Source organism: Apus apus, chromosome 2, assembly GCF_020740795.1.
Source record: "Apus apus isolate bApuApu2 chromosome 2, bApuApu2.pri.cur, whole genome shotgun sequence".
Lineage (NCBI taxonomy): Eukaryota > Metazoa > Chordata > Aves > Apodiformes > Apodidae > Apus > Apus apus.
The window spans coordinates 68,000,829-68,028,575 of NC_067283.1; the positions used below are offsets into that span (position 1 = coordinate 68,000,829).

General features: G+C 37.4%; 1 protein-coding gene across 5 annotated transcripts; it reads left to right on the forward strand.

Moving 5' to 3' along the window:
* Positions 1–595: 595 nt before the first annotated feature.
* SLC35B3 (solute carrier family 35 member B3) lies at positions 596–27,747 on the forward strand. 5 transcript variants are annotated; one of them, XM_051609949.1, is made up of 11 exons: positions 800–825; positions 4,646–4,918; positions 6,207–6,328; positions 8,233–8,387; positions 9,811–9,918; positions 14,776–14,873; positions 17,651–17,743; positions 18,154–18,265; positions 21,788–21,857; positions 22,230–22,257; positions 22,945–27,747. In XM_051609949.1, exons 1-11 carry the CDS (start codon positions 814–816, stop codon positions 22,987–22,989), a joined length of 1,116 nt encoding a protein of 371 aa, XP_051465909.1. In that variant the 5' UTR covers positions 800–813; the 3' UTR covers positions 22,990–27,747. The 5 variants fall into 5 exon arrangements, with proteins under 5 accessions (XP_051465912.1, XP_051465909.1, XP_051465908.1 ...); XM_051609952.1 differs by lacking the exons at positions 800–825; positions 22,230–22,257 and adding an exon at positions 596–723; XM_051609948.1 differs by lacking the exon at positions 22,230–22,257.

Here is a 27,747-nt window from a genome sequence, read left to right on the forward strand (position 1 = left end):
GCTGGGAGGAAAACTTCCCGGCGGGGCTCCCGAGCCCTTCCCAGGCGGTCCGCGCCCCGCCAACACGCAGCCGCCTCTCCCCGGGGCTTCCTCCCGGGGCGCTCCCGCCCGTCCCGCTGCCTGAGGCAGCCCCCGACCAACGGCTGCCGGCGCGCGCGCGGGCGGGCGGGCGGTTGGAGCCCCCCCTCCCCAGGGCGCCGCTCCTCGAACCCTCCGCGGGGGCGGCCAACAGCCCCGCGGGGGGGAAGGAACCCTGGCTCCTGCCTCCCCCACACCGGCAGAGAGACCGGCAAACAGACCGGCACCCCGCTCGTGCCCTCGGCGGAGCGGGTCTATCCCCCGGGCACCAACCGCCTCGGGACAGCCGTACGAGCCCACCCCCCCGCCTCAGGGGCGGCTGCAGGCGGGGAAGAGGAGCAGCGCCCCCGCCCCCCCCACTCCAGCCACCGCCGGGCTGGGCGGCTCTGAAGGGAGAGGCCCCGCCCCCAGCGCGCCCTCCCAGGCCGAGCGAGCGGCAGGCCGAGCGAGTGGCGCGCCGCCCTCGACGCGCTCGGTGCTCGCGCCAGGCCCCAGCATCCCCGCCGCCCCTTCCGGCCGGGCGCGCGGCCGGAGGGAGCGCTGGAGCGGCGGTTGGCGCCGCGCGAGGAGGAGGAGGAGGCCGGTTGGGCCGCTGCTGCCGCCGCCGCCGCCGCCGCGCCCCTCCCCTCCTCTCCCGCCACACAGGTACGGGGCGGGGCCGCCCGGCCCGCACGCAGCGGGGGCCGGTGGGGAGGAGGCGGGGTTCGCTTCCTGGGCAGTGTCTCCCGGGGGGCCATGGAGGCGACGGTGAGGAGCGCGGGGGCCCGGGCGGGGGCAGGGGGAGCAGGGGCAAGAGGGGTCGGGTTCTGGTTGTGGCTCGCAGGAGGGTTGAGGCTGGCCGGAGCGGGCGGCGTCCTGCGGCCGTGAGCCCTTGGGGCCTCGCGGGCGGCGAGGCGTCCCGTCCCCCCGGGGGAGGAGCTAGGCGTGGCGGCTGTTGGTGCCTGGGAGGCTCGGTCCCAGCCCTGCCCGAGGCGGCTGGCAGGTGCTAGGACAGAGCCACGTCTCTCCTGGCCTCGGGGTGTGGCATGGGCCAGGCCCCGGCCGCTCGGCTGGCGGAGGGCTGGGCTCAGGCGAGGAGGAGGCAGGAGGAGAGCTCCAAGGGTCGTACTGGTCGACAGCATCCCTGTTACGGTGCCAGCTGCTGTCCTGCCACCGAGCATTCATGGAATTGGCTCCCAAGGAAATGGATCTTGGCCAGGGCCAGTGTGGAATGGCTCTTGCGAGTGATTTTTTTCTGGGAATACGGAGACCTTACTTTCTGCCAAAATGACCCTTTTTAATGGTTGTCCCACAGGATTGAATAAAAAAGCCCCAGCTCCTTGTAATGTTTTTGCCATGCCTGGTACAAGTCGTTAACTTTTTGGAGGCCAAAGAAATGTTGCTTTTCTAATTATTTGTTCATTGGCTTTTTATTTTCTGGGGGTTTCTTTTTGTACAATAATCACTCTATTTCGCGTGTCTGCTAGGTTAAAATGTTGCTTGGCATGGAGCTTTTTTTTGCAAAGGGGAAGGAGAAAAGAGTCTTTGATCTAAATAATGTGCTGCTTACATTTTTACACACAGGAGAAAAGAAAACGGAGAAGAGTATGCTACTTTACACATCTGAGGGCAGCTCATATGCCACTTGACTCTTAATAAAACAGACTTTTGTTGCATGTTCAAAAAATGAATCAGTTGCTTGAGGGATTTGGGTGAGAGGAGGATGAACAGCATTTTTTATATTTTAGCAAAATTAAGTTTGAGAATTCACAGTGGGCTTCAGAAGAGCTCTGTCACTCTTGGTAACCAAATTACTTGGTGAAGACAGTTTCAAATGGATACATACACTTACTTGAAACATTTCTTGAACATGGTAAATTTTGTTCCCTTTAGAAAATAATAGAGAAAAAACAATTACTGTGCATCATCTTATGGATGGCCTTGGGCATGACTAGACTGTGTTGTTACTGCTTTAGTGGTATACTCAATAATCTGCAAGAAATTAAATGGACAGATTGTGAAAACTGATGATGTTCCTGAGGAAATATTTAGAGTATAAATAGTTGAAGATTGGAAAAAATGTGTTAATTGTGGTGTGGTTTAAGGCCAGTAGGCAGCTAAGCACTACACAGCTGCTTGCTTGCTTTTCCCCTCAGTTCCCAGAGGGACTGGGAACAGGAAAGGAAAAGCACAAGCAAGAAAACCTATGGGTTGAGATAAAAAATGTTTAAGAAGTGGAGAAAAAGTGGAGAGATACGGAAAAAACTGTTGATGTAAAGACAATTGCTCCTCCCACAAATGGACCGATGCCCAGCCAGTTCCTGAGCAAAATACGGCTATCCTCCTTAAAACCCCTCCTCTTGCTTTTTATTGCTGAGCATGATGCTTTATAGCATGGAATATCTCTCATTAATTTGGGTCATATATCTGGTTGTGCCCTCTCCCACCATCTTCCAGACATCCCAGTCTGTTCACTGAGGGGGGAGCAGAGGGAGAAATGGAAAAGGCCTTGATGCTGTGCCAGCTGGGCTCAGCAATAGCTAAAACATTTGTTATTATCAGTATAGTTTTGGTCACAAATCTAAAACACAGCATCATACAAACTGCTGTGAGGAAAATTAACTCTGTCCCAGTCAGACCCAATTCCTAAATACACTTGTTACTGTTTCTTTTTTCCTTTACTTCTACTTCTTCTGACTCTTAACACAGGTATTACACAAATAATACCTGAATTAGTGGCCAGAGTGGAAAGTGTAAGTAGAAAACTATGTATTGTATAATTCACTGCATTTTTGGGCTCTTGAAGCTCATGTGACAGTACATGGCTGTGTCTTCTGTTGAGCATATGTCATTTTCTGTGTTTCAGCTTAGGTAACAAATGAGGCTCAGATTACTTCTGCAGCTCTTGTTCCTGCTGAGAAAGTGTGACATTAACAAATGCTGTGTACTTATCAAGAGTAAGTGTACACTGGACAGGAAAGATCTGAACAGGCACCAGTGAAATACAAGTTCAGCTAAGATGTTAGCAGTGGATAGATTTCTAAGTATAAAGTCTTTCCTTCGTGGTGATTTGTTCCTTGGACTTGAACTTGGGAGTCCCAAATTTGAAGAAACAGCCTGAAATTGCAGCAGGAGAGGTTTAGACTAGATATTAGGAAGTATTTCTTTACTGAAAGAGTAGTCAGACAGTGGAACAGGCAGCCTGGGGAGGTGGTGGAGTCACCATCCCTGAAGGTACTCAGGAAACGTGTCGGTGTGGCACTTAAGGGCATGCTCTAGTGGGCGTGGATTTTTTGGGGTTGTGTGTTGGTGGTTTTGTGGGGTGTGTGGTTGTGGTTTGGTGGTTTTGGGGCTCAGAACTTTGATAGGAATCTTGTTCAAAACTGATAGTAGGTTATATCAAAAAAGGAAGGATAACCACATTGCAAGTTTTCTACTAATGCTTAATTTTTCAGCTAAACTTGTAATTTCTTATATTGTGTCATAAATTACCAATGTACATACAGATAACGTTTACTACATTTATTGCATGATGTAGCTTTTATATCCTTGCCCATTTTCCGTTTAAAATCAGCGGGAAAAGCGTTTGTCATACACGTCATGAGGAGATGTATTTTTGAGCTGGGGAAAACAAACCACTACATAGTTGAGACAAACAAAGTTTAATTACTGTCTGCTTCCTGAACTAGATGCTGACCTACACTTAAGAATCTTGGGACAACTGACTGACCAGTTTGTTGATCTTGAGGCTAAAAAGAAAAAGGAAAAAAAAAGCTTCAAACATATACTCTCTGCTGAGCTGGAGAAAAGAATTACTTGCCTGTCAATCTATTAAGCTGCTAAATTCCTTCTCCAGGCTTCAGTTATCCAATTTTGTTTCCTATTACATGTGGAGATGGCTGCATGTGGTTAATATTAAAGGGTTTACCATACCATAGACCTCATCAGATAACCAATCTAATTTCTGAAACTATCTTCTTAATCTTCTTGTTTCCATCTTCATGTTCTTTCCCTCAGAAGTGTGTGAGAAATCATGAATGAATGTGAGAATGTGGGAATAACCTCTTCCAGTTGAACACTTGTAACCAATCATAGGCTTAAATCTGTGGTTTTAGCAGGGCTTCCCATGTAGTGGACTAGTCTGGTATATTTCACTGTGAAAATGAAGTAAAATAAACAGAACCACAGTGCTTCAGTACCAGTTCTTTCATTGTGATTTGATCATGGGGATCACTTCTTTCCTAGTCTCTCCTGTGAGTATTGGCCAAAAAGAACTAGTTTGAGCTATTGTGAAACTGAAGCTGGTTTTCTGTTGCCAGTGTTTTGGCATTTATTTCTTTGTTTGTTTTTTTTTTAGTGTAGGAGTACCACTTCCCATATGAAGCAAAAGTGCCTTGATGAAGTGTTGTTGGTCTGATATTAACTTGTGTTAACTTTGGATATCATCAAAGTTAAATAAAATTCATAAATAAAACAATACGTCAAAACTATTAAAGCTTTTTATGTTCCATATAAATGTCACATTTGTTTACTGTTACTGTTGGAAGGCTGTATGTTATGTCTTATCTGACTTTAGCATTTCTTTCAGCTTTCAGACAAAGGACACTCAGAAGAGCGGAGGGAAGATAACAATAGCACCGAATGCAGCAAACTAGGAATCATGGATCTGAAATTCACTTCATCCAGAAAATACATTTCCATCAGTGTACCTTCCAAATCTCAAACTATGTCTCCTCATATCAAATCAGTAGATGATGTTATAGTTCTTGGCATGAATCTCAGCAAATTTAAGAAACCTACTCAGTTTTTCATCTGTGTTTCTGGAGTTTTTATGTTTTATCTAATCTATGGATATTTACAGGTAAATGCTATGAACTTGTGTCTTAGGTCAATTCCTCCTAGCCCTTTTATTTCCATAGCATAGTAATACAGTGTGTATTTTAATACATATAGACATCTAAAATGGATATTGATTGCAAAGTCATACTTTCAGAATTCAAGAGCAGTAAGTAATTGTATAATGAAAGATTCTATTATAGTTCACATGCCTACAAGTTTTGATTCAGTTGGACGTTGATAACTTGATCTTCTACATGCAAGATACACCTTCCAGTATTGTTTTGAACTTGTATTTTTAAAATGTGATTTGATAGTCTTCTGAAAACAAATTATAGAACCATAAAAACTTGATTGAACTTTAGATCTCCTTGAGTTCCCTGAGTGCCGTACAGCGTTAGTAGTCTGTTCTCTCTGCTGTCCATTCAGGACAGAGTTGAAACATGTACTGTGGTTATTTGTTAAGCAGAGGCATAATGTTTACGCTGTATTAGTTAAACATTTCCTGCTAACCTTTTCTCTTTTTTCCCTTGAGCAGCTACAGTTCTGCTCCTTTACTTAAAATTTTTGAAGTTCAGTGAGTCTTCTCAATAAAGCAGTGATTTTAAAAGTTGATAATTAAAAATCACGTTTCCAATGCAATTTTCTTAAATGGTTGGGAAGTTTGTTAAAATAAAGGTACTTCTGAAGTGTTAGTTCTTCGTAATGGAAAGTAGAATCTCAAAAGGAAAATTTTAGGTATCCTTTTGTTTCTAAAACTGACTCATCTACATATTTCTTTATGCAGTGCATATACTTCTCTGTAACAAGCTGCTCTGGTTTTAAATGTTCCCATAGCTTGCAGATTTCTATGTTTATAAGTGGCATTTAATATAGGCACTCAAAATATTAGGTGTATATTCCCAAGAGATTAAAATTACCAGTAAAGAGAAAGTTTGTGTGGCATTTATAAATTCTGGATAAAAACAGTCTGCTGAAGTAAATTAACTGAAAACCAACTGAAAAGCAGGCAGGAAACCATCTATAATTTCATATTAATATTAATGGATCAAATGTATTCCCCTGATGAATCGATCCATTAATTTCAGTGGATTTACACCAGCAGTAAATTTTCTCATTGCATTTTGGAGAATCTAAATTGTCTTTTTCAATACTTTGCAAGTTACATGTGGCAAGTAAGTTCTAGTTAATACCCAGCAGCTGCAAAGGCTAGATTTGGAAGTAAATGAAGAAAAAAAACAACTCTTGATTTTGTTTTGATTTAATATTTTAGTGCATGTATGTGACCTTTGTGGGGTTTTTTGTTTTTATAGGAATTGATTTTTTCAGTGGAAGGTTTTAAACCCTTTGGTTGGTACCTCACTTTAGTGCAGTTTGGATTTTATTCGATTTTTGGACTAATAGAATTGCAGTTGATTCAGGACAAAAGGAGAAGGTATGTGTTTTTTAAAGCATTCTACCCACTGTTCATCAAATTGGAAACATTTGATATTAATTGTAAATTTAACTTATTTTGTTTGAACTGTGAGGCATTGGTAACTACAAAACTAGAAGTTCTGTAGTTAAAATAATGGGAATTTACAGCATGATGTTAGAAAATGTTTGATAAACACCCACTTAGATTTCAGACTTACAAGTCTATCTTGTTGACTCTACTGTCACTTTGTCCCAGTGGCAGAGCATATCCTATCCTTAAGGCAGCCCATACAGACTGACTGTTGCTTGGGATTATCACATCTAGATTAGGGCTGCTGCACTTCACAGCACTTGAAGCCATCACTCACTGAATACCTTTTCCTCAAACCTTGGGACCCCCTCACCAAGAGGTTCATCTAACATGCTATGCATCTTGGAGAGTGTCACAAGGCTGCTCTTGGTTTGCCATGTGGCTGTGGAGATTTGCTTCATAGGATGCACTTAGGTTTTGCGTTGTTCATTTAAGATAGCACTCGTAACACCCTGCCATGAAATTAGTATGTTTTTTCATCAAGGAGATTGTTGCTGTCTTGAATCCTATATACATGGCATAGTTGGATCTGACTCAGTGTGGCCATTCTGTGGCTTCCCTCTCAACTGCAGCCTCTGCAAACTGTATATTGAGACCCTCTCAAAGCTTGAATAGAGGCTGTTGTGGTGTACGTGAATTTTAAAAATTCCCTTAAAGCATTATATCCTGGTTGAGTTTAACTAGTTTTTCTTACCTTAGTCATCCCTTGCTGATTTTGCATATACTGATTTTATGTAATAGAATTATTTTCTAGCCAAAAAAAGTAACTTTGATAAATCATTAATTTTATTTCAAACACTGGCAGCTTGTATTTCAAGTTATCTGCCTTTTTGAGATGTAGTTACCTTTTGGGTGTTCTGTAACTAGTATTTAGGTTTTGATTGCCATATAGTTGGTAATGTTTATAGAACATGACCCTGTAAATAAGTTATGTTGGAAATGTAGATCTTAGATATATTTTACATTTCATTTTCTATAACATAGTCATCATCTTGAAGACATTAGGAAATCTATTTCCTATTTTTCATACTGAACTCTCTGTTTCTTGAAAATTCTCTTGCATGCCTCAGAGTATGCCTGCATCATCTAATGAGTTATGGGTAAGACAGGGTTACAAGAAGACATCTCATATGGTTTCATGTGCACTGAATATGCATAAAAAGTAGCTGAACATATGCACAACAATAACTGTAAATTAACTGTAAAATATCACTTCACAAAGTGAGTGCACTGATTGCTAAAAATTACTGTTGGATCTTGTCAGGTGATGATTTCATCGCATTTCAAACAATACATCTGAAAACGTTCAATGAGCTGCTCTGTTCATGATACTGAATCATTTCTCATACTTCTGTTGTGTTTTATAAAACAATGGTGCATTTTTCAACTTTTTTAATTCTAAAAATGTCAATGTTCATGTGAAAAATTCACCACATAAATTGACAGAATGACCTTGACTGAACTAAGATTCAGCATATCTTGGTATACCAACCTTCTGTGTTTCCTTTGACAAATAGCCTGAAATCTTTGTCTTTATTCTTTTGTGAATAATACCCCTTCTCAGAAGGCAGTTAAAGAATTACTGCTTGAAAGCTTCATGAGCCATGAAGTTTTTATTGTCTTGTATTTGAATGCTTTTTATTAGCAGTAATTGAAATACATTTATTTTGAAACCAGTAATCTGTGTGCATTTTTAAATGTCTATTATGGAATGGAATTGAGTGAGAAAGGTGGTCAAATTGTATTACAAACATATTCTTTTATCTAAATTTTCCAAGCGAAATCTCTAGATGAGTCTGTAATACCAAGGTGTCTGTATTTATATTTTGTAGAATTCCTGGCAAGACCTACATGATAATAGCATTTTTAACAGTGGGGACTATGGGTTTGTCAAATACTTCTTTAGGATATCTGAATTACCCTACTCAAGTCATCTTCAAGTGCTGTAAGCTGATTCCAGTTATGATAGGCGGGGTTTTTATACAAGGTAAGTGTTAGTCTTGCTATAAGAATTTTTTTGTTGTTGTTCCTTTGGGAGGCAGTCATGTGTGGAAACCTGCACACTGTTAATTCCACTGGGGTTCTTGCACAAAGAGGAGCAGGTAGCATTTTTTCCTATAGGAGGAAAAATTTGAATCTCTGAAGAATCTTAGAAAATGCGGTAAAAAAGAAGTTGTACAGCTCACTTGCAAAACTTAATTTTTATGCCAGCTTTCTTAAATGTTAAGTGACGTAACTTTGTTTTCTAAACCAAATCAGTTCATAAATGAAACTTTTTCAGTACTAAAATGGAAAAAAAAACCAGCTATGATTTGTGAGGAAATCCCTTACTCTTTGGTAGAAAGCTTGAATCCTAAATTCCTAAATAAAATTCCTATTTTTTTAAAAAAGTGTTTAATCAGAAATACACCTGACTTTACATGTCTTAAAGTCATAGTTCATATTCCAAGAACAGAAAAGAGGGTGTGGACAATCACACATAAAGGCCATAGTTGTGTGAATAAATGTACTTCAGAATTGCTGGATTAAAAGACTTAGGTATGTTATAGAAGTTTATATTTGTTCACTGCACAAGGATTCATTAAGTCAGGAAAATTCTGCATGGTCAAGTGTTATTGAACAGAATCTCAAATGGTATATTTATGTTTCTGTAGTTAATTCTGTTCTTCTAATTGCAATAGAGAGTAGGTTAAAGTTTACATACACACATGCATGCATAGTGATAACCTTTTACTAGGAGTAATTTTTTATCATTTTAATGCAGAGAGACTGGTATTCCCTTAAAGCTTTGTGAAACTTCATATTGTACTGTAGTAGTATTTTATTCTTCGAAGCTGAGATTTTTTTGTTTGTTTGTTTGGGTTTTTTTAATCAGTTCACATTTTCTGATTGACAAAGTTCCCTTGGAAGCTTGTATTGAAAGTACAGCTTCTGGGAAAGGAATATTTTATTCTAAACAGTACTAACTTCTGCCTTTAAATTTCCTTACTCTCTTTCTTTCTCCACTCCCGCTTCACATCCTCTCTCTCCCAAACTAAAAGACAATGTAGGGTTCTAAAAGTACCCAAATTATTTGACTTCTGTCATGTCTTGCATAAGGGAAAAATCTTAAGAAAAGCCGTCCTGAAGTTGCTGAGGTGGTGCTTTATGTGCTTTATGTCATTAGGAGTAAAACTAAAACTGACCACAAGAATCGGATACTACCTATTATGATCCTCCTGCATTTTAGGAGCTGCTGTTGTAGAAAAAGCTAATTTCAGTTATGAAAGGCCAGAGCATGAAGTCTTCAGCTTAAGTAAAAGAATGACATTGGAACAGTTTTTCCTTTGCCTTCTAGCCTACTAAAGAGGATAAACTTGAGATTGAGAGTGTTAACAAGCCCATTCATGTTGTTTGTGTTGCTTTTGTAGGAAAACGTTATAATATTGCAGATGTGTCTGCTGCCCTTTGTATGAGCCTTGGATTAATATGGTTTACTTTAGCTGACAGTACAGTTGCACCAAACTTCAACTTGACAGGTAAAGATATATTTTAGAGTTTAAAACAATGCTTGTTTTTTTCCTACAAAGAGCATTCCGTAGAAATTTTGAGAGTTCTTAGTGAAGTGCCTTCAGGTATCCTTTAGAACATGTAGGTTTCATTGTAGCTTTGCACTAGCAGAATTTTATGTGTGGCAGAAGAGGCCTTTATTCTAAGTATTTCAGAACCATTTATTTCATATTAATTTACAGTTTCACTGAGGCTTGCTGTAGTTCCTAGTTGGTGTGCACCATTCTAACTTTTCTATGCTGTGGTTTTGCCAACTTATGCTTTACCAAAGGGGCAGGGACAGCAGAAAGGACACAGATGTCCAATCAAGGAAGTTAGTTTATTTTTACTGGCTAAGGTTAAAAATTGTACAGCAACCACAAAAAACACACGATATCCATTAAAGAAAATACAACAAAGCTAAAATACTTACAGCAAAGTTGAAACTAAACATGGCAATGCATCTAATCATTATGACACAGAAAGCAGCTCTAGTGATTAAGGAAGATATATCACCAGTTGCCCTTAATATGTTATTATCATCCAGATCTGCAGTTGCTGGGGAGCCCCAGTAGGTGCGAGGATCTGGAGACCCCTTCCCAGCAACTGGGGAATCCTACATGGTTTGTCCACTCGTAGGTGAGGTCTCCAAAGCTCGCTGCAAGAGACTCCCAGCTTTATTGTGCCAAATCAGCAAGTCAGAATGACTTGTGCAGAAACATCTGGTGGTACTCCCCCCGACCAACTGAGACCAGGGCTTGGTCAGAGCCTAGACTACAGTTGGTGGGGTTTCCCTAAAATATCTTGCCTAGACATGTTACCAGCATAAGCTATGTTTTAATAGTCTATTGCATACAGTTACACAAGAGTTTCTAGACACTTCCATCACCATTGGCCTAAAATACCTGCGCTAGTGGTTAAGCACAGAGCTAGTGGTTAAGCACAGAAGATCCTGAAATACCTGGGTTATGTTCAACATAAGCAGTTTGTGAGTGGTAGTTTAAACTAATAATTATAGCACCAAAGTTAATAACTATAAAGGTTAATAACTATAAAATATACAAGGTTTATTATAGGTCAACTCTGGCTTGGGCCTAATATCCAAGCCCTAGCACTTCAACTGTGTAAAATAAAAAGCACAGAAAAGATTTTAACCTGCTTGGGTTTAAAAGCTTAGTTGAGTTTCTTTCTCAAATGACAAGGGAGAATTGGTTATTCATAAAATCCATGTTATTTACTTGGCCTGTGTTTGGATTAATGCTGAACCTTGACAAAAATTGAATATTCAACTTCTAGTATATTCTTTTGAAATTCTGAGAAGAGTTACAACAACTGTTATGCCAGACATTCAGTGTGAAACCTTTATTTCTTAATAGTGGAAGCACTAATTTAGAAGTTTTGTTCTTAAAAATAATAATTAATATTTGGGTTTGAGGAAGATATAGTTTGTCCTCACAAAAGTATTTCATCTAATGTTGGTAATGATCAATTTGTGATGTTGTCTAAATTTTATGTGTCTTCTGCCTTGCTCATAATTAATTATGATGCCTTTTAATGTAATTTTAGTGCTACTGGTAGAGGAAGAAATCACAAAAATCTGAAGTATATAACCTGCTGTGCATTTAATATGCTGATGTGTGGTGTAATTGGGTGGCTTTGGAAAAAAAAAAACATTTTGAGTACAGCATGATATTGTCATGAATGTAATTATATCCTGTTGTTTCTGGTTTATAGATATATGTTACCATGACACCTACTTTTGACAATGGCCTCTAAGTGCATTCACATGTTCGTATATTCCTTTTGTAAAATTTGAATGGTTTTAAATATAGGCTATGACTTTGTTCTGAAATAATTTGTAGAGTTGAGTCTTCAACTGAATAGGATAGGGTAAAGTGCAGCAAAGGTAGCAAAGTCATGACACCCTCAAAAGATCTGCAAAACGCAAGATTAAACATTTTATAAACAGGGTTGTCTTTTTATATTTTCTTTTCAGTGCTTCAAACAATTCTGTATGTAGTGAAGGTTACTTAGAGCACTACCATATGGAGGAAATCAGTTTTGTGAAAATAGAATATAGAACTAGAATTCAAAAGTCTGGATCTTCCCTTAAGAAGGTGATTGAGAATTCTCCCACTCACCTTCTGAGAAGGTTCTTTATGCATTTCTTTATTTCCTCTTAGCAGTTTTCTTTTATTCCCATTTTACTTAATTTAACCAGAAGAAGCTTTTCATAATGGGAATGGTGAGGTTTTTCCTTTTCTTGGATGAATTATGGAGATAGGTGGTCCCTTCCTTCAAGAAATGTACTGATTTTTTTTGGTTTTTCAGAAATCCATAGCTGCTGGAGTGTAAAACCAGTGATAAGAATTATTAAAAACTTTGCTCACTGGAAAATGGCATATTTTTTTGAGTAATTACACTTTTTGATGTAAATAACAGAATGAGAACTGGAAGTGGAAAAGCAGAATTTAGTTTTTTTATCTTCATAGGGTATCTTCAGAGAAATAAAATATTTAAGGATATTAAGACTTTCAAAACTAGACACAGGAACTGTTAAACTTCAGAATTAGTGTTTTCTAAAGTTGCAGTTTTATGTTCCTTCTGACTTACTTCCCAGTTAATTTTTTTAGTTCAGTCCAATGATTTATGCACATTCATGCAGAACTGTTTCCGTGCAAACTAGTATGATTTCTACCTTGATTTCATAAAACTTCTATGAACTTTTTTAAAACAAAATTGCTTACATTTCACTGTTCTAAGAGAGTAAAACTGCTGTGAAGTTAGAACACATAATCTTAGTTGTCTGATGCAAATAATAAAAATGGAGCATGAGCAGACGTAAAATAATATCTGGATGAACAATTTCACAAGTCCTTTTTTTGCTTTTCTTCCCCCTTCCCCTCCTGCTAAATCTAATCTCAATATTGCTGAGCCAAAAAAGGAATCTACACAGATTTTGTTTACACATGAAAGAGGTCAGCCAAGAAAACAGAAACTCTCTTCTGCCAGAACAGGTACATGTTTGTAACTAAGGAAGAGGCATATTCGGTGCTAAGATCTCAAAGCATTATCAAATTGAAGAGGTAGTGGTGGATATCTTGAGTAGCTGTGAATAATATATGTGAATAATAAATACAGCACTTCCAAGGGAAACCCAAAGAGAAGGGTGTGCAGGAGGAAACAGTCTTGAAACATTGGTGCTATGGGAATGTGCATTTTTCTGGCATCACAGGTGTAAGTGGAAGTAAACTGTTTTCAGTGAAGACACAGTAAAAATGTCAATTACATGCAAATTTCTCCATCCTAGACTGTAGAAGTGCAGTTTAGCCTTTTGCAGACTGGGATGTTTTGTCCTTAGCTTCACTGTTGTTAATATGGTATCGCTTGGTTAGCTGCCTCTACTATGCTTCTGATCTTGCATGTGGCAGGCTTGTAAAATGTGGAGGTTTAAAGTGGTCTTAATAGGCAGGTAAACTCCAAACAACTGACCAGTCTAAAATACTGGTGTGCTGGGGGTTGCAAGTGTGAGAATGCATTGTTGAGGAACTTAACGTAAATATGCAATAACTTATAAATGTATAAGCAGTGTTAATATTTTAAAGATTTCAAGCATCATGTTAATAGTGTAAAATACAATGTAACGTAGCATTTCAATCAAGTTTGTTCGTGCAAGACCTTCAGGTTTAATTTCATTCAAAACTAATTTAGGACCAGTTCTTGAAACCATTGTTACTCATATTTTAGATACTAGTTAATGTTACTGGTCTCAATTCATAGTAAAATGGAAGTTCACATACATCCAGAAGTCTGCCAAGGAGATGCCACCTTAAACTTCTTTGGTCCTAAAAACGTTAAACCTTTCCATTCAAAAATTCTAGAAGCTAGGATGGTTTTTTTGTGTCAAGAACTTACACTCCATTTAGTCCATCACAATGCCTGTTTTGAGACCTGACAGTAAGAACATAATATTAAGAAAATATAACGCTGCTTGTTCCTAGTGTTCCACTCCTCATTCTTCCCTGACACAGTGTTTTAAGGAACCAAGACTAGAACAAAGAGTAAATGTGACTTTAATGGCTGATATCTTCTATAACGTGTGGGCACATGTATAACGTGTATACACTTGGGAAAAGTGGTGTATCAGCCTGTGTGCATCATTACATAGAACAGTTGCTGCAGTCATGAAAGAATTGAGGTTTGGAGGTTGGGAAATGAATTGTGACTGGCATGGATAAAGAGCTCATCCTTCTGTTATCAGAAAGCTGATTACATTATTGACTGTCTAGTGTATGTGTTGTGAACAAATATGGTAATCTATAACCATGGGGTTTGTATCTGAACAGTAGTTTTTAAAAATTAATATTTCAGTAATGAAAGATTATCACTGTGAATCCTCTTGAATCTGTTTTACCATTACATCTAATATTTCTGTTTGCCTTTGTTGGGAAACAATAATGTAGAATTAACTACTGAAAAGGGTATGTTCTCAGGTTATTTATTTTCATTAAAAATACCTAAATAAATGCAATTGACATTCACTCTTGTTAGTACAAAAACTACCACTGACTTTATAGCAATGTCCAGATGTCCCTATCAAACTTAGAGATTCACAGTGCTCAGCTGGTAACTGGTAGTGGGAGTGGAGGTGGGCACTGCTTTATACTAGTATAATAAAATAGTTTTGCTGACATTTAGACTATGATGTAGAGAGGGGGTTATGATTATTTTTCTATTCCTGAGATTATTATATTTTTCAGGATTAAGTACAGAGTGGTTTCTGTCACTACTCTGCTTTGCTGCTAAGTATTCTGAACAGGTTTTTGTTTGTTTGTTTCTTACATTAGGTGTGGTCCTAATATCCCTTGCCCTCTGCGCAGATGCAGTTATAGGAAATGTACAGGAAAAAGCTATGAAGTTGCACAATGGTTCTAATTCAGAAATGGTAAATACCGGATTTGCAATTTTAAAATGACATGTTCTATCATAGACAAGACATACAGTGACAAAACGTGAAATTTATTCTGCTTTTCTCTTGCATATATAAAAAAGAGCTCTTGGTGTACTATTACTGGGAGTTTCTGTTTGCTTGTTTGGGGGCTTTTGCAGGTTTTTTGCTTTCTTTTTTAACCTTTCAGGGGTGCTGCTTTCTGTGTGCAACTTCATATATATATTTCAGCTACAGAAATACTCATTTCTAGCAAAAATTTCTTTGTCTGCCCTGCAGCAGTGAAATCAATGGAGTGTTTTCTGTATGATCTCTGAAAAATATTTACTGTTTTAGTATAGATGACCATGTGTTACATGGAACATGTTGCTTTTCTTATTTCCTAGACTTCCAATTCTAGACTGCGCTAGCAGTTGAGAGGCAGCCTTTTTTGAAGCTTTTTAAATCAGTAAAAAACTCATTTTCAGAAGGGGTCAATATGTGTGTTCCTGATTCAGTGAAATACATAATTTTGAAAAAGTCTTGCTCAGTATTTTTAATATACTTTCTTGGAACTCAGATTATCAGTTCATATAGTCTGACTTTTTTTTCCTTTTAGACAAAACTTTTGTTTGATTGTGTTTGTCTGAAGACAAAACTTGTTAGATTTTTGTGTAAACTTGAGTAAATACAAGAAAATCTATTATAACACATTGTCTGCATATGGCATAAGTAAAAAAAAAAGAATTATTAAAATATAATTTGCATATTTGCTATGTATTTGACATTAAACTAGAAATTGGTTTCTCATTTATGAGAATAGCTTCATAAATGGAGAAAAAATTAGTTAGAAGGTAGCTTCATTTAAGGGGGAAATTTATTTAGGTTGGCTCAAGTTTGAGCTGCAAGTTTCTGGAAAGTGGAAAAATATACCTGAAAATGTCACTGTATTCTTGGGGGGGGTTTTGTACTCTTTTTTTCAGTATTCATTGTTGACTGCTGCTGGGGGCAGAGATTTTAGGAACGTGGAGCTCACCTGATCCAGGGCAGCCTTCTCTAGCTGTAATCTATGAAATCCAGAACAAAGTACAGACTGTTTTCATGCCCAATTTGCATCTTGCCAACAGTCATCTGGCAGTTGTTAACTGATTTACCTGTGAAGTTCCTGTTATCCCCAGAACTTTGCTTTTCATTCTGCATTAGTCTAACAAAAGTTGTTCTTTGTATTGTATAATCGTAATACTTGTAGAGAATTGGTGTATTGATTAAGGACATAAGGGTTGTTTTATTTTGAGGACCAGAGATTACACTCCAGGATTTTGTTCAGAGAATTCAGTGCAGAAGTACAAGCAGAATGTCAAAAATCAATTTTCTAGACTTGAGACTGGGGGTAGGAAATATAAGAGATCTTCTGAATCAGAGATGATGTTTAATGGGCAATGATCTGGAAATAAAATTCAATAGTAAAGGATCTTGTTATCCTCAGTATCTGTGTTGTAGCTGAATTTGGAATTTGCCCTGGATTAAGCAATTCTGAAGAGAATAGATGTCTTGTGGCTGAAATAGCAACCACTGCTCTGGAAGATTATGTGCGATTTTGCCTTGTGTGTGATTCTGAGGAAGTGACTTGTATTGCACTGCGTAATAAAGAACTAGCAAGGTGGTGCTCATTCCTAGTTATGGAAAGTGAGGTCCTCATGTAGTTTGGGAGAAAAACTGGATGCAGAGGCAAATTAAGAACTAGAACACACTTTTACATTTCTCAACGCTGTAAAATAAGAACTCTGAACATCAGGCCATTGTTTTTTTAAGAGTTTGAAAGCAGTTTGCCCTTGAGATACATATTTATCCTCCCTTATTGTAGAGCAGTGATAAATGTTCTGTTCTCTCATGGCATTGTTATCAATTGGTAATAGATATATTTTTTGCAAATAATTGAGATAGTATAACAAGAAAATAATTGATGAAATGTGTCAAAAGAAGTAGGCCTGTAATTGACACTGAGTTTTCAAAGCATAGTAGATGAGTCTCTTCTTCTAGTAATGTGTATAAATGGTTCTGTTTACTGTCTCCGTTTTCCATAAGAGAAGGCCACTAAATGTTGCCCAGACAGCTGAATGCCTCCCACTACAGGGGAGGATGTATGAATGAGCAGTTGCAGCTTCTATTTGTTGCCTCCGAATGGGAAAGGATAGGATGAAGGTTCTTCTGTTGCTGTATAAAGCTATGAATTAAGTAAGAGTACAGACAAAATTAATAGCTTTCCTCTTCGCTGAGTGTAGTCTGTTCTGAGTACTGAACTAGGTCAGAGCTGGTCATATTTTAAAATCTTGTATCCTATAACCATAATGCAGTTGGACCCTGAATGTTAACTGAAGTGACACAGATGACACTTACGTGACGCTTCTGGCAGTTCATAGTGATTATGTGCCACCCTTTCCACATTCGTAATGTGGATCTTTGCTGTGCAGGATAAGTAGCAAAAAATGAAATACGTTTAACATATTATTCAAACTATTAAATTATATAGTTGTGTGAAGTTTTATTTAAGCTGTGAATTAATTAATTTGAAGGATTTATCACAGTCAACATTGACTTCAGTATATTATTAACTTACTCACTTACAAAACTTTTTTTTTGTAGTTGTGGGTAGGAGTACTGTCTCTAACACTTATAATTCACTTTGCACTGTACCTCAGCTTTAGATATCCTAGTAAAAATATCTTCATATATTGCAAATTCAGCTCCTTATGTGTAGTATCACCTGGTAATTATTTTTTCTTGAACTATTCCAGGTTTTGTATTCCTATTCAATAGGTTTTGTGTATATTTTATTTGGATTAACGTGCACTAGTGGATTAAGCCCTGCAGTAACATTTTGCTCAAAGGTAGGTGTAAAGATTACCTTTTTTCTGTTAAGAATCTCATTGGGAAACATTGCTCTGTACAGATCAGAAAATCTCAACAGTTCTCTAAAGTTATATTTTCATCATGTAAACTGGTTAACTTGTAAAATTTATACATTAAGCAAGTTGTTATAGTCTTTGATGTGTAAGATAGGGTAATGTTTTTAAAAAAACTAAACAAAATCACAGGACCAGATTTATGAACTTCTAATTTCATTATTATTTTTCCATTAATTCAACTAAATCTAAACAAGGATCTTCGCATGAATGCATCGTTGAACAGCTTATTACTGCTCAAGCAGCTGATTAAAGTCTGTAGTGTTATGTCATTTTGCAATACCTCAGGGTTTTTGTTACATTTTCCTAACAGGCTTTTTTTGTTGCTCTTGCAGCATCCAGTTCAGACTTATGGTTATGCATTCCTTTTCTCCCTGACTGGATATTTTGGCATATCCTTTGTTCTAGCTTTGATTAAAATATTTGGTGCCCTTCTGGCTGTAACAGGTATGAACAACTTATATCTTTACTGCTTTTGGTATAAAAAAGTACTCCTCAATTATTAGGACAGAGCTTTTGAGAATTACTTGTACTCTAGCCTTTTTCCTGTTCTTTGTGCTGACTGATCATGGCTTGTGTAACATGGGTCTTCACTACCAGTATGTGTTTGAGAGCTTCCTGATTCATTCTGTGCCAGTTTCAATCTTGAAGAGCCTATTAAGTAATCTTGTGCATATAGCCTGTTCTGTGTTATAATCCAGAAACAGCACTGTTCTAAACAGAGGAATTGCAATGGAAATAGATAGCAAGGTGTAAGGAAAAGATGGGTAATATTTGAAACACGGAAGGAAAAGTAAGGATGTTACAGTGAGGCATAGTAGGCAGTGTTATAGTCTCAAAGCACAGAATTTATAGAGATTTCCACCAAATAGTATTGCTGGAAACACTGTGAAGTACTGTCCCGAAACTTCTGAATGTCCATACACTCTCATTGGAATGCTTCTGTGGCAATGCACACCGCAGACACAGTTCAGAATAAACTGAAATGGAACAAATCCTGACTTCTGTGATGGTCTCCCCAGTTCTTTTATTAAACTGAGTGGAATAAAGAGTGTATTAGTTTTGGAAGTCAAGATTTGAGCTAAACAAACCATTGGTGGGCTGTGTGAGAGCTGCTGTATTATCTCTGGATTGCAACTGTGAATTCACAGGAGAGATGCAAGCCTGTTGTTTATGACAGGAGCAGACTCTGTCTAGTCTTTTAGATCTTCTAGCCTTCCAGTGTAAATTTTCCCACAAAATCAGACGTGATCATCTTTTCTGTTAAATACTTAGGACAACATATGACTATATCCACCATATCAGAAGAAACAAATATGAAGAACAACAATCCGTATTAGTTTGAAAAGATTTGGGCTGCTCACTTGTGTATCTCACGTGACTGTGGAACAATGTATGTCTCTAAAGTATGTCAAAAGTTACTGGAATCCTCTCCAGGCTAAGGAAGTCACCAAATGCCATCTTGTGTGCTTCTGTGATAGTTCATGCACCAATAAAAAGTTTCCATGATGTGATGTTCTCACCTAATAATATAATAATTTCCTAGCAATAAATGCAAGTCAGACATATTTGTGCTAAAACATGCTTCAGCTGTGGATCCAGATGGCTGAGGAAAAGGAGGATGTGAAGCAAGAGGCAGTGACAAACATTATGTATTTTCATCCTTTATAGATTTTCAGACTTGACTTTATCCCATATGCAACTGGACATATTCTTCATGTTGAGCAGTCAGTCATCTGGAAAAAAAGACTGTCCCTAAAATTATTACTCTTTACGCAATTGCTATAGAACATAAAATTGTGTGTAGAAGGCTATTGCTTCCAAACTGAAATTTTAACTTGAATGTATTTTCAAAAATCAGTCATTGGTTATCTAGCTGCTTCTAGCATTTAAATAATCTTTGCAGTATTCTGTCAAGAGTGATTATGCCAGGTTTGTTCCTTCCTCAGGTTACCTTTTCTTAAAACTACCAACGTTAGTCACAAGGACTTGTGGGGGAAGGTGTAGCAAGATGCCATGGAGTTACTTTTCCCTTTTCCCTCTACCCCTAAGAGCTGTTTTATGTCAGGTGATACATTACTTAATTTGTAGTAGTGGAGGGGAGAATACCTATTAATTGGTGCCTCTGCACCTCTGCAGCCCATCTGTTTTAACAAAGTTCAGTGCATCTCCTGACTGGAAATTGGCCCCAATGAGAGTGTTAGTTCATGTGTTAAAATAGCCCTTTTTTATATTAAAAAAATATTAAAAAATGTTTTTTTTTAAAGAGGAAAGAAGTCTTACTGTGCTAAAAATGCTTTAAAATTCTGTGGAATGGCAAACCCTAGGTTTTCTTATGCTTGACCTTGACAGTCCTAAGATTTGAGCCCTTTCTGTCTTGCCTGTAGCAATGTGAAAATGTTTATTGTGCCTTGGAAGAACACCACATTCATTACTGTCCCTCCCACCCCTCACCCACCCTCCCCCTTCATGGGGGGGAGTGGGGTGAAAGAGTTTAATGAAAATTGTATTTCTATTAGCAGAATGAGAAATTATCAGACTTAATTGGGAAAAAGAGGAAAAGGCACTTAATTTACAAGGAAATGGTTACATAAATATTTTAATTAATAACTGATTGGAAAGAACAGAAATAATCGTAATTAGAAAAACTGAAGTAATTTAACCATTTTTTAAATTATTCATCTGTAAACTGTTTTCTAATTAAAACTCAATTCTCTTTTTCATTCTCCTTTAATTTTTCATGTAATAGAAAATGATTTTGAGATGCATACATTTCTTAAATTGTAAAGAAAATTATTACTAAAAAGTTAAGATGGGGGCAGATAAAAGCTGTTTCTTCCACTACAAAACATGCCTTCAAGTAAATTTGTTTGTGGGGAAGAGCTGGGGAAAACGAAACTTGATTTATTAGCTGTAGCAGTGTGAAAATATATCAGTGATCATTGGTTCCTTTTGTCAATATGTTACAGTCTTTAGGTGCAGATAGTAATACTGTCTTAAGTCAGAACTTGTGCTATGCTGTGACACCTTCTCAGCTCTTAACCTCCATAGCTAAACCGGTACACTTGGCTGCATTGTTACTGTTAAAAAAAAAAAAAAAAATTCTTTAACTTTTACTCATTTATTGATTTTGTTTCAGTGATAAACTATGTAGGTTTCCCAGGATGCAATTAGCTAGAAATACTGTATTCTTGTTCACAGCAGATAGCATTAAAATGGATCAAATAATTGTTTGAGCTGTATTTTGAGAGTAACCCAAACAGATACTTGACTTCCATGTTGGTAACAGTATTGAGTTCTCAGCTCTTCTTCCTACCTTGATTCTTTCTACTGGTATGATCACACATAGAAGAAGGTCTCTCAATGGTTTTGAAGAAAACTTCCTAATGCATAATTGTTGAAGTCAGACATCCTTGTTCTCTTAGGTTTCCAACCAAAATTGTATTTCTCAGCACTGTTAGGTAAATTCTCGTTAACTTTAAAAGAATGGCAAGATGCTGATCTAATTCCACTTAAATCCCAAAACACCACTGAACTGTAACAACATAATGTAGAAATTGCAAGAGATTTGGTGTATCCAAATAGAGATACTATTTCTGCTTTAACAAATTAGTTTAGACATCAGTTATTTGCAGGGATTGTTTGTTGCTTTCAAATACTGTAAATTGCTTAGCATGAAGTAATGAAGTTGTCAAATAGCAGGTCCTGTTCTGGAAGTTTCTCTGCTGCAGATACTGTGACTGGAGCTCATATTACTGCTGGAATGTACTTGTTTCAAGTAGCATATGGTTCTAGTCCTGTTTTGCACTCAACCAGGGCATCTGCAGTCTGTGTTGGCACCAACCAATGATCATTGTTTCAGCCAGACTGAATTTTGTCATGAACTTATCTACTGATATTGCAGGCTATATTGTATTATTTTGCTGTACCTTAAGTCTTAAAGAAGTAAATATTTGTTTTCCTCTGCAGTGACAACCGGAAGAAAAGCAATGACCATTGTGCTTTCTTTTTTGTTCTTTGCAAAGCCATTCACATTCCAGTAAGTATTTATAGTTACAAATGGGATTTGTCTATTTTATAAAAAAATATATTCCTGATAATGGAAATATAACAAAAGTAATTAAGCATATACGGCCTTTAACACTTTTAATTTGAAATCTTCTACAAAAGTTGACAATTTGGTGTAAATATTGACTGGCTTGTTGATGCTAATAAAGCTAGAGAAAATAGTTTCCATTTTTTCTAAAGGTCTGGAAGACAAGCTATTCCGTTTGTTGGCTGTTGGGGTTTTTTGGTTGATTTTTAAAACAAAAATCTTACATAATATCTAGGTTTTAAGATACTTAAATTGTTTGGGTACTTTCTCTGTGGAGGAATATTTGGCTAAAAGAAGGCATTTTCTCCTTTACAGTGTGGTTTCCCCCTTTATGAACTCAGATGTGAGTCCTTTTAAATAACTGCAAGCTTTTGTTACCTTGATACATTAGATTGCAAGATTTTTGAGCTTGTGTTTCTTCCCTTTTTTTTTCAGTTTCCAGGAAGAGCTTACATGGAAAAATGCAACTAACTTGCTACATCGATCCTATTGCTTTTGCTTTCAAACAAAATAGTAATTTTATTGCTATTTATAAATGTATTTGAGATTTCAGAAGAAAGCTGACAGCCAAATTCTTAAACGGAATTTACTCCAGCTAAAAAGTTGAGGCTGAAAATAGTGGAGAGTTGAAATTAAAATATATTTACTTTGGGAAGTATATGTATAAGGCATTGAGTGAGAACAGGTTTTGGACCATTAGTAGAGAGTATAGCTCTCATAACCCTAGAAAGAAAAATATGCTAGAACCTCTCAGGACTACTTTATTTATTAAGAAATACAGCTACTGTGTAGTTATTATTTCATTATAAATGCCCTTTCTGGTCAGGACAGGAAAGGAAGCATGGAAGGGTAGAAATATGAAAAGATTCAAGCAAATTCTTTCTCAGAGTCCACTAATTTGTAGGATGTTTTTTTTCCTTACACTCTACTCTCCTTAATCTAGGGGCTTTAGTTTTATTTAATACACAAATACTGTTACATAATTGCCACAGAGTAAGCGCTAATAGTAACCTTTTCTCCCCTCCTTTAGGTACGTGTGGTCGGGCTTGCTGGTTGTCCTTGGTATATTTCTTAATGTTTACAGTAAGAATATGGATAAAATCAAACTGCCTTCACTGCATGGTCTTTGGAAAAAAAGTGTGGAAGAAAGAAAAACAAGGACGTTGTCGCAAACTGTATAGACAGTGGTTTATGCCTTGTCTAGACTATGACTTACTATTTTATCAGAACAGTCTTCAACTGATTCACTTTCCAAAGGGAATGTTAATAAAACCAAAGGAGCCGAAGGCATATTGTCTGCTTGCAGATTGCTAGAAATACACGTTTTTGTGAGCCCTTTCTTCAGAGCACTTGAATTCATCGTTAAAGGTGTTGTGAGCCATTATCAGATGTCATATCAGACAATGAAGGACAGCAGCTCCTGACAAACTGCTGAGAAGCTGCACTCCAAGTGGGACACAGTAGGAGACTAATTTGGACATTTTAATATTGGCCATGTGGCTGATCTGAGATTAGTGGTTTTTTGTTAATTGTCTAGGCGGGATAATTTAAATGTAATACTGTATTAACATTTAATGGAACCTAATCAGCAACTGGTTGACCAAATTGCAATTTTAAAGGTGGAAGGTTTAGAAATCTTGACACTTTTTTTTCATTTTAAATAAAAAATGTTGGGTTTTTTTAAGTTATTGATTAGATAATAATGGAACTTGGTATTTATTGTAATAATTGATTTTTTAATGAAAATCTTATGGTGTTACTCTGATTATTGCTTGCACAAAAATGAGGTGAAGTTTGTTCAGTCAACACTCATGCCTTTAGAAAGGGACACTGGGCTTTTCAGCCTGAGCAGGGTGAGAACACAGAATGAAAATTCGTGATTGAAACAGTGGTTTAAGAAGCTGTGATTTGCTTCTTCTGTGGTGGAATATAACATTCTTAGAGGCCTATGACCCTCCATGTTATCCTGCTGTAAAGAGACGGGACTCCTCTAAATGAGTATCATCAAAACTCTTCATTTTCAGCGATGGAGTAAAGAAGAACAGCATTCACTAATGGATTTGAAATACGTATTTTGTCAGTCTTTGTGTGATCGTGTGATGAACTTAAAAGGATTAGGGCACAGATTACAGTTTTCTTTATTTAGTGACAGGAGGAGACAATGTACTACCAGTCTGTCATTTTCATCATGAATTTAGGAGGACTTAAGTCCATTTGTCTCTCTTACTTTCATATTCATCTTACTTTTGAATCACTTGCCGTCTCTCTCATCTTATATATTTAACAATAGCACTTAAAAATACTAGTCACAGTTCATTGTTCTCATGTGACCATGATTTTTTTGTTGTTGTGTCCCTTAGATGCATCTTGGTGTGTGTTCTTTCAACTCAGACAAAAGTAAATTGTATAGCAGGATTGTATAGTCAGGAAGAATGTACAAAGAATTGAAATATCTCACAGAATTGCCTTCTGCCAAAAATACTGGTTTATGACAGTATTCAAAACGGGCAAAATATTTTTCAGACACTTAACTAGAATTGCTGCTCCAAGGAGCTTGTAATCAAAGTGCAGACAGAAAATGTGCCTTAAATTTTCCTTATTGGGTTGGTAGCTAGCATATGCCATATCAAGTATGATATAAAATAAAATGTGAAGATAGTCAGCAGAATGGGACAAATAAGAGGAGTGACCGCACTGTTTCCAGTGCTCCAGCTGCTCTGGTGTCTCAGCAAAGCCTTTCAACCCATGTACACCTAGTGATGCCAAGTTAGCAGAATGTATTCCCTGTGACAGTTTGGTTTTTAAATTTCCAGCTGCTGCTGGAATTGTTGATTGTGTTCTGGAATAAGGTAGAGGGATGTGAATTTGTGGAACAAATACACGTTGAAAGAAAAGGATGGCCTGCCACGGCTGTTTTTGTGTTGCACCCAGAGTTTTATGATAAGATAGGAAAAAGTGTTACAATTTCAAATTTAATGCAAGAGTGCATTTGACCAAGTCAAGGGGATTGATACATATTTCTTTGCCCATCATATTTATCAACTTTTATATTCTCTTGCCTTCTTTTCACTAAAGGAAGTTGCTCTGTCCAGTGAGGTCAAGTTACCTATAAAGCTTAAAAGAGGGGCAGTTTTTGAACCATTGAAAAGAAGGTAATTACAGAACATTTACTGCTCTGTTCGCTACCTTGGTGGAACTTGGTAATTAGCATTTGAGCAATGTTTTGAGAATTTTTCAGTCTCAGTTTTGGCATCTGTAAACTCTGTTACTAAACTTTATTGAACTTCAGGAAACCAAATTATGTGAAAGCTACCAAACATGCAAAAAGTCATATTAAATATAATTTGTTTGACATCTGTTTTATATAAACAGATGAGAAGACTTTCCCAAAGTTTCCGACTAGAATTCAAATGTAGTGTGTAGGTTGCTGAACTGTTTATAAAATCCAGTTTTATCTCTGTTTTCTCTCTTTGAAGAGCATACTGTTCACAATAGTTTTCCTTTTAATTTATTCTCTATTGCATACTGAGTTAATGGAGCACACATTAGGGGAAGTTTTGATTTCTTTTTTAAATTCATTTTCTCTTTTATAACTATAGAAATACGTTTCATTTTACAAATGTACTTTCAAAGTTATTTTTATACACAAATGAGCACTGTAGGTTTAGTGTTAGTAGCATAAATTAAGAGTCAGATTTTTATTTTCACAGGTGTGAGTCTTGTACTTCCTAATGGACAATACATAAGCATGGTAAAGAAAATGCCACATGCAAGTGAGAGTAGTTCATAATTTGCCACCTGTCATGGTGTGTGCAATTTCCTGTTTTCATTGAGACATTAAGAAAACCATCATTTCAGTGAGTTGCTCTTTGCGGTCTTTGGTTGGTTTTTGGGTGTTGTTTTTTAATCTTTATAGTGCATGCAAGTAAGAGAATCTTGCAAACCTCCAAGTGTTCTTATTACAAAATGTTGTTTTAGGATCTTCTGTACGGTGTATGTATGTTGGTTTTGTGTTGCCTATGAAAGATGAATAAGGACTTGTCCACAAAGTAACTGTAAATTCTGTATCTTTCATTTAAGAGCACTTATGTTGGGGTGTTGATTTACCCTTCCTAATGTTACTTACGTAGGCTGATCATGTCTTGCGCAGTTTACATTTGTTGGCTCCATCATTCTTTACAGTAGGCATTATGAAAGTACAGAAAAAAACCACATTTGTTCTGTCACCATAACTTTTATTATCTAAATATGTGAATTACTTGATTCTTATGCTATACAACTTTCTCAGCTCTACAGAAAAAAACTATAAGAATTAATTGTAATGAAATTAAGGTTCACACTAAAATCTACGGTTGCCCACGGTCTCCATTGACACCAGCAATCTACCTCTGTCACACCCTCTACTTGTGCCTCCTTTGGAGGACCAAGAGAGCTGTTTTCCTAAATCAGTGCGTTTGCAGTTGCTTTCACATTACATTTTTGCATTTGTTTGGCACACTTGAATACTGAAGTAATTGACTGTGCAGTGGATTTCTTCAGTATTTCTGTACCTCAGTATCATCAAACTGCTGATTGTTCAGATACCTGTATGTGAATAAAAGTGTAGAAGAACTAATGCTCTGAATGCCCCCACTAAACCTACAGTGTTTCCTGATACTGCATTAAACTGTTTTTCTTAATCTTGTTTTACTGCTCATGTGATTTGACCAAACATTTTAAGCTAAAACTTAGACACACATGATTTCTGCTTATCTTCCTTACTTCCATACTTGTCTTTCCTACTTTTGGATTCCCTAACTCCCTTTTTAACATGCTGTGTTGATGCGCTATGGGTTGTTTCAGGATTCCTTTCCTGCATTTAAGGGCTGACATCATACTGTTGTTACAGATTGGTCACATTCCACATTTTCTGCTTCATGCCAGTCATGACTGTCTGAATGAGTCTTTTAAATCCCTTTTTCTCCACAAAAAAAAAATTCCTTTTATACTTTCCTTTATTTTTGGAAAGGTCTTGATGAGTACATGTATGAGTTAACTCCTTGACCTCATTCCATCTTCCAAGAAAATCTCTATTCTCCCTTGCTTGCCTTTGAGAACTAAAGGAAAAGGAAATAAATTATTGCAAATGTTCTTTCTTCTTTAATAAGTGCCTTCCTTACTAACCTGCTTTGTCTTAATTGTTACTTTCTGCCTCCAGTGCTCCCAGGCGCAAACAAACCCTTCTCGCATGTTTGACCACTGCGTGTTCGTTCAGTCATGGAAACTTTTTGAGTTGTTTACTGTTCTGAAAAGAGGTATAGAATTGCATGTATACACTGGAGAGCAGGAAGGAATAAGTAAACTTCACAAGACAGGGAAGCAATTAAATGGATATAGTTAGGTAGCATCTCAGAATTTGTCAATGGAAGGGGATGGGTTTTGGTGTGGTTGTGGTTTTTTTCTTTTACACTTTATGTGTTTAAAAATCTTTACATCAGTTGTAATATTTAATATAAAACTCCTGGCCATTCAGCCATTTTATCAATCTTAGTCTTGCCTATAAGGCAGAAAAATCCTATCTCCATTTCACTGATAAAGCTGAGATGGTAACTTGCCTGAAGTTGTGTTAGTAAGATGTGGTGAGCAAAGAATAGATGTTAATACCCCCAGTCATTCTATGCCCCAAGTCCAGCAGAGCCCTTCTGTACCTGAAATGAAACAGTATCAAGGTAAGCTCAGGGATTTTTTACCCCAGTAATAGAGATTTTAATTTGTTTCTCTTCTGTGTTCTAAACTAGTATTACTTAAAGTGAAACTAAATAATAAAATAGGCTTTCTCCATATTTTTTTTAAA

Coding starts and splice junctions, on each gene's coding strand:
- SLC35B3 (XM_051609948.1), top strand. Junction 8,388..9,810: donor AGGCGGGGTTTTTATACAAG/GTAAGTGTTAGT, acceptor TTGCTTTTGTAG/GAAAACGTTATAATATTGCA. Junction 18,266..21,787: donor TGCCCTTCTGGCTGTAACAG/GTATGAACAACT, acceptor TTTCCTCTGCAG/TGACAACCGGAAGAAAAGCA.